The sequence below is a fragment of the Terrapene carolina genome, unplaced genomic scaffold (assembly GCF_002925995.2).
Source record: "Terrapene carolina triunguis isolate 2854851 unplaced genomic scaffold, T_m_triunguis-2.0 Scaffold131, whole genome shotgun sequence".
NCBI lineage: Eukaryota > Metazoa > Chordata > Testudines > Emydidae > Terrapene > Terrapene triunguis.
The window spans coordinates 3,927,094-3,934,699 of NW_020664482.1; the positions used below are offsets into that span (position 1 = coordinate 3,927,094).

At 50.2% G+C, this 7,606-nt stretch overlaps 1 protein-coding gene across 1 annotated transcript in view; it reads right to left on the reverse strand.

The window, feature by feature from the left end:
- Positions 1-7,183, reverse strand: part of GPC3 (glypican 3) — a 253,518-nt gene extending 246,335 nt beyond the window's left edge. The window contains exon 1 of the mRNA XM_026653014.2: positions 7,036-7,183. Within this exon, the coding sequence (XP_026508799.1) occupies positions 7,036-7,183 (148 nt within the window). The remainder of the gene's footprint in view (positions 1-7,035) is intronic.
- Between the last annotated feature and the right edge of the window lie 423 nt (positions 7,184-7,606).

Here is a 7,606-nt window from a genome sequence, read left to right on the forward strand (position 1 = left end):
CATCTTGTGTCTGTGCTAAGATTGCCAGCAGCACGCAAGGAAAGGCAAGATTCCCAAGCAAATTTCACAGGAGTCAGAAAAGGTTATTTCTACGAGGGGCAGGAAGTGGACCTCTCTCTGCCTGGAAAGATCAAACGAGTTCTGTGGTTTTGCAGAATGGGAGTCTAAACACTCAGACCCAACTGGATGAAACATGCAGGTTCAGTCATTTACGTCATTTACTAAGCAGGCACAGCTCCTGTGGGGGGCTACAGGATGATGTTCTAATACAGCATTAGTTACCAAAGGCAAAGCTTTCTAACCTGGGTACCCACAGCTAAAGGCATATTTAGGCACCTATATAAAAATGGTTTGACTTAGGCACCCACAAATCCCACTGATGTAACTAGGAGCTACGGGTGCTCAGCACTTTAAAAAAAAAAAAATCAGACTTCTATTTAGGTGCCTACATATGGCTTTAGGAGTCTAACTTCAGATCCCCACATTGGAAACTTATGCCAAAATTTTCCAATCTACCAACCTATCCACAAACTGACCTGAAAGGTTAAAAAAAAAAAATACTGCAAGAAACAGATTCCAAGTAACTCTTGGAAGAGCGAGAGAGAGAAATAGACACACAAATGACAAAGGAAGAGCTAAACAAAGATCGTAGAAGAAAGAAAATATAAGAAAGAATTAATTTACTTATTACTGTTTTATGTACAGTGACGTAAGTTATCCCAGCACAGAATTCCACATCAGCTCATGTTTTTGCATTCAATGTTTGTTTCAAAAAGATCTTTAAAAATATCTCTACATCAGAGAAAAATTCATTTGGCATCTTAAGATCTTTCTGAAGAGGTTCAATGCTTACCACTCACTCCCCCATTCGTAAAAAAAATTTCTTCTCTAAATCAAATCTAAATTCTGGCATAAATTACTCCATGCTGCTCCCTTGAGTAATAAACTCTCTTTGATGGTAGCTAGGTCAGGAGGGTCTCTAAGTGCTATCAAATACGCCATCGCATGCTCTGGCATCACAGAAAACATAATGCCATTCGGAAGCTTAGTCCACCTTTCTGCTCTCTAATGGATGCCTTCAATTAATATTGCTTCTGTTTCCTGAGAGGTATTCAAGTTACAAGGGGTAACTTATTTACTTTTCCAGAGTGTGATCCTGGAACTAGAGCTATGTGCATGGACACCTGTACCTTCAAGGCACTCCTCCAAAGTGACAATGGATCCAGAGACCCCGGGCCTGTAACATTAAGTCCCCTGAAGTATTAACACCACAGTATTTCTTCTATGTCTGCCATGAGATACAACTGCTCATAAAGCAAAGCGAAGTTCCTAGAAATCATTGTTTCTGGTTTGCTCTAAAAAGGTGTTTTAGGTAAGTTATTTAAATACTCAATTTCTCTAAGTTGATATTAAATGTAAATAGGCAGTTTCTGGTGACTTGTGACTGGGAATTTCAGAACTTGTGTTGTTGTTGTTTTAATTAATTGACAGATGTACGAAGGGGAAAAAAGCAATAAACAGAAGGCTAGAAAATACTACTTGAGTGATGTTTCCCCTATTACAGAGATTTATGCAGCTGGCACTAGAAGCAGAGGATGCTCTGAAGTGTCATTACTCTTACAGAGGCATCCAATATGGGTCAGATCCAAAGTCTAAGCAAATAGTCATTACTTGAATTATGATCCAGTTTCTGGACTTAGGCATACAGAAAATCCATTTTACAGCTGCTAAGTTGTAACTTTGTGATTGTAAGAAGTGGGCAGTGTTTCCAGTAAACACCCACTCTGTTAGCAGTTACTGGTCCAGCTAGTAAAGAGTTAAGCAGATTCTGCAGACTCACCAAGGTAAATGGCTCCTTACTCCACCTGAATATAAGGGAGGTGGAAGGGGCTCTTTGGGGAAAGAGGATCTAGTGTCAGGGCTGAGCAGTCTGGAGGGAGGAACTCTAGGAGCAGCCAAGCCTGGGAAGCATGAAAGACCTGAACTTTATTTATTGATTGATTTCATTATTAATAAACTCAACCTCCAGAAAGGGGGCAAGTTTAGACTCTATAAGCAGGTAAACTGTGTTTGCAGAGCAGGCTGGGGAGAATGCCTGCTCACCAAGCAATATATATAGGAAGAACTTTATGAACCAATTTTGCATCCATATCTGTGGCTTAAGGCCTCAAAGCCAACTTGTCCAGGGAAAGTTCATCCTGCTGCAGAAGAACAAAATACAACCCAGCTCTGCACCGGGATGTTAGGGAACTGCAGGGGACAGTAAACACCCCTCTCCTGGCATTCACCCACTCCTGAGACTGGGTTTGGTCCTTTCTTCTTCCCACACCACTGGGGTCACACAGCTGATTGGAATCCCATGCAACACAGCTCCCCAGTGGAAAGAGGGCCAGATGGGAGTCCTCTCTCATCTCCTGCTAGAAAGGGGAGGTTTCTCAGGCTGCCGAAAGCTCCCCAGCCCCAGGAGATTTGCTGCAATGAGATTTCCTTTCAGGAAGCCCCTTACGCAGATGCCAGATTTTTATAGCACCAGGCAGTCATCTTTGGGGCCACATAACTTATCTCCCTGACAGAGACCATTTGGAGCTACAACTGATCACTCCCTTCAACATTTCTTTCCTGGCTGACTGGTCTTTCACTTGCCAAGGGGGCGGGGGGAGGGAAGAAATCTGCCCACTGCAGACAATGTCAGGGTTGGACAGTGTGGGAGGGAAGGGGGAACCCTCAGCCACTCCCCATCAATTCCCAAGCATCTGATTGGTTTAAGACAGCAGCCTAACACCTAAGAGCCAAATTCCCCAAACGAAACTCCCATAAACTTCCGTGGGAAGTTTTGCTTGATTAAGGCTCATAGAGTTGGGCTCAGAACAGAGATTAAAGAGAGCTGCCATCACACGCAAACTTTGGGGCAGAGTTTTCCTCTTTAACAGACTTTGCTTCTCTGCCCAGTCTTAGCTGCTGCAGCCTGTTCTATTTTATCTGTCTACCCACCACACGTTTGTTATCTAGATAAACTCATTTTAGCACACTTCAGAGAGTGCGCTGGATGTGCAAAGCCCTGCCTGTCAGCCAGATTACACCTACTGGATGCAGATAATTAACTTTAAGTACTTGCAGGAAAGTGCCATTCAAACAAATATAGTTTCTGACTAGAAAATATAAAAAGAGGTCCTAAATTCATTTATAGTCATGCATGGCATATAAACACACTCCCTCAAAAGGTGCAACTGCATGAAAAAGCTAGGGAGACAGGCAGCTGTTCTGAAGGGAACATCAACAGGACAGCACAAAAATCTGGGAAAGGGGGAAGTAGGAGAGGGGGACAGGAGAGAAAACATGTCCTGACCCCACCAGTACTTGGGTCTATGTTCTCGCCAGCGACTATCACTCATTTAAGACATTGTTGAAAAATGACAAAGGTCTGTCTAGCTAAGGACTCAGAACTCACAGAGGTTAAGCCCAATACTCTGAAGTCTCAAACGAGACACGCATGTATTCTTCTCCACTTCCAGTCCCAAATGCTTGTGAAGTATTCTGCATCTCAGAGATGGGTGAAGCCATTCTTATATCTATAGTACGGCCAGTGCTATGAGACTCTCAATGAAAGGCGTTATATAAACATAAGGAGCATTTTTATTGGTGACCACTGCTTATCATGCTGCTCATGATCATCCCATTGTTCCCTTGCGCTCCCCTATCGGATTACTGTTTGCACCTGGAGTCTCTTGTCTTTTATGCTTAGATTGTAAACTCTTCGGGGCAGAGACTGTCTCTTTGCCATATGTTTGTATGCTGCCTAGCACAAGAGCGCTATTGTAATAAAATATTATTATTATATCTCCAATATTTTAAGGTCCGCTATTATATGGTTCCCCAAACCACAGGTAGCAAACCTTATGTGCGGACAGGTAGAGAGCTAGACTGGCTTAGAGAGAGTTAAAGTGGGACTTTAAAGAGTGTGAATTTCAGTTTTTTTCATTTACATTTTTTTTTTAAAGGTAAAAAAAAATTGAAGCGAGACTTCTCAAAGTGCAAGAGAGGAGAGGGAGAGTAACATGCCCTCTGCAGCCATTATCTGTAACTAATACCCAGGCAATTTTGCAAATGTACACCATACCCTGTGGGTTGTAACAGTGCTTTCGTATCTATAAAGGTCTATCACATGCTAATACAACATGTTCAGACAAAGGTATGCTACAGCCCTTCTACTTTAGGCTGGCACTGATCTGATTGTGTAGATCTGTATGTAAGCACTAAAATGCATCCGTGGCTCCTCATGTGCAGCTTCACATGGTTTACAATTTCTCTTGCCGGCCTGGACTGCACACTGCACAGCAAGAGTCCATAGGAAGTGCTTTGAGAAGGAGTTCCCCATGCATTCACAGTAGCCACCTTGAAGATGTAAATGTTCTGGGTTTAGGCCCCTCTTGTGGATGCCCCTAACTTTAAGGGCCCATTGACCTCAGTGAGACAATTCACACCCTCAACGTCAGGCATGTACGTAAGCATGTCGCTGAACTGGGGCCTGAATCCTGATGCTAACCGAAGCCAGTGGAGAAACTCTTATTGCTTTCAACAAGAGGATCAAGAGGCCCCCTTCTCCATTAGCTCTTTCTATCCATTTGAAGTATCAGAAATCGTTAGGTCACATTATAACCTGACCATTTGCTAAGTCTCATCTTTCAAAACTGAGCTCTGCCTACAGCTTAAAGAAGGGACGACGGGGCTAATCTTACTGACGCTTTGCGAATAAAGATTTCCTCCCGGGGACTGATTTTATGTACCAAGTTGCCACCTAGCAAACATTCTTATAGACAAAGCATGACGACAGGTTCCATACCCCTGGAGATGTGACTGGGTACTACTAAGATACAGGGTGCCCCAGAGCACCACAGACCCTGTGACTTTTAAGTGTTCTGTTCACACGTTTTGGAGCCCAGTGTCACTTTCTGGTTGCAGCGAGTTACTCTGCAGGGGGACTAATTTCACACCTGGTTTTTATGCTGTTCAGTGTTTGTGGGTGAGTGAGATTCTGTGGCCGGCGTTGTGCAGGAGGTCAGACTAGATGATCACAATGGTCCCTTCTGACCTTAAAGTCTATGATTCTATGAAATAGATTTGGGTAAAGAAGAGATGAATAGCCATCATTAAGAGTTAATCCAAATCCTCCCTAAATAAAAGAGCTTTTTTAAAAAAAAATGCTCATCTATCACTAATTCCGCTTTATGACAATTATTTAAAGTCTTGCTTTTGACCCAGTTCAACATAATTAGGAATGCATTTTTAGGGTGCTGTTGCATATGAACGGTAAGAGCTAAGTGGTCGCTGCTGTTTAAAAACGAGCATATAACTTGCAGCTCTGGTCTCCTGCTATTAAATAACAGAACAAACTATACAGTAGTTATTCCATTTGAAGTTACACAAGAGAATTCATTACACCCTGGCTACGATATAATTCTGCACGATCAAAGAACTCGGAAATACTGATGAACCCTTTCCGCAGGTTTTCATGCTTTTTCTCCTCTTCCTGTCTGTATCAACACACTTGACACTGGCTTTTTCGGCGGTGCTTGTCAAAAACTGATGCTGTATAAATTGTATATGCCGTGAAGAAAGCTTTTCAAGAGTCTGTTTTTTCCCCACAGAGTTTGTGAACTGCAGCAGGGAAATCAAAGCGATCTCCTCTCCATCACAATACATTGCTCCGCGCAGGAAAGAATGTCGCAGAATAGGCAGGACACTGCAGAAAGCCACAGACAATGCAATTCTTCACTGGTCACCCCTGTCTATATTCACCCGGCCCCACAATACGCGCGGCCCGGTAAGAACGTGGGGAGCTGGGTGTCCCCGTTTTCTGTAAGTGTCAGAGATCGTCTGTTAGAGGAGCATTCACGCTACAAAAGCGGCAGCAGCAGCCCACGTGAAGTGAACTAGCAATTCCTCATCTCGTGTACTTGTCCTAGAGACATTTTCTAGAGCTGGGCGCCTTTGCTTTCCGCCCCCCGCACTCTCCAGTCAACCCCAAAACTGGAAAGCAAAAACCCAGATGGCAAACAGTCTGGGCCTGGAGCCCGGAGCGTCTGAGCCGGCCAGGGAGACCAGGAGGGATGGGATCGGGCGAGACGGGTGGAAGTGAGCGTGGCGGGTTCCCAGCCGGGGCTGGAGGGCTGCAAGGTGCCGGGGGAGCTCGGCGCACGCTGCGCCGCTCCGGGTCAGGTCCATCCCCAATTCGCTCTTCCCCCTGCCCCTCGCCTGCCCGAGCCCGCCGGCGCGGTGTGACTCCGGGGTAAGGAGCTAGCCAGGGTAGGGACCCCGGGCTGCGGTGCGGGGCTGAGCGCACGCGGGGAAACCCTTCTCCTCCCCGCCTCCACCCGCACTTCCCTGAGCACCGAATTCACGCCCGCAGCCACACGCCGCGTCTTCTCCGAGCAGCCCAGCGCGGTCCGGGACCAGCAGCGCGTTTGCCGCCGGCCGTGCGGGAGGGATCCCCGCACCGGGACCAGCGGCTGGACAGCCACGCACCCGGCCGGAGAGGCAACCCAGCCGCTTGCAGCTTGTCAGCCCCGAGCCCAGGCTCCAGGGAGTTAGCGGGGCGGGGAAGAGACCCAAAGCCAGGGGCTAACTCCGTCCCCGGGGTAGGGGGGCTGCCCCCGGGGCGCGTCTGGCCCCCAGTCATTAGCCGAGCACGCCGAGAGCCCGAGCCCCGAGCAGAGCCAGGCACACGGGCACTGACCCCGACCCAGCCAGCGCTGCGAGTCCGCGGGAGGGGACCGGAGACTTCCACCAACTTTCCCCGCAGCCAGGCGCCCGCAGGCCCGAGGGGACGTGGATGGCCCGGCTGCTCCCCGAGCTCTCCGGGGCCGCTACCGCCGCCTCCCTGGGGCCGCCGAGCTCCGCTCACAGCCCCCAGCGGGGCGCATCAGGCACCCGCCTGCCCCCTCCGAGCCCGCCGGGGCTCGCTGGCTGCAGCCGCCTCTGGGGGGCCCCGGGGCCGCTCGCCCCTGTCACCCCCCCGCCCGGCTGGCTCCGGCTCACCTGCCACCGGGCTCTCGGGCACCCCCTTGGCTCCGGGCTGCAGCAGCTGGAAGGCGGCGCGGACGCGCTGGCAGGTGGCGTCGGGCTGGCCCCAGCCCCGCAGGCAGAGCGCGGCCAGCAGGGCCAGGCGCAGGGCGCCCCCGGCCATCCTCTCTACAGCCGCCCGCGGGCGTTCATCGCCGCCCGGCCGGGCCCCGGCTCCTCCCCGCCAGCGCTCGGCGGCTGCCCGGCTCCCCCGGCTGGCGCAGGCAGGCGGCCCGGTCTCGGGCGCTCCCAGCCCGGCTGCCCCGCTCTGATTGGCGCGGCCAGCCGGCGCCGCCACTGGCTCCCGGCAAACTTTTCCCCGGCCCGCCCCCTCCGCCAAGCTCATTGGCCGCCGCGCCGGGGACTTCGCCCGCTTGCAGCCGCCCTGGCCCCGCCAGCCCTCCCCCGGCACCACCTCCGGGCTGGGGGCGCTGCCTCCCGGCTGGCTCCGACCCTCTGCGGGCAGCGCAGCTCCGGCCAGGTGCAGGGGGGCTGGACCTGGGGGGTATCACCTGCCTCCCCTTCCCAGCACCTGCCCGCCGCGGCC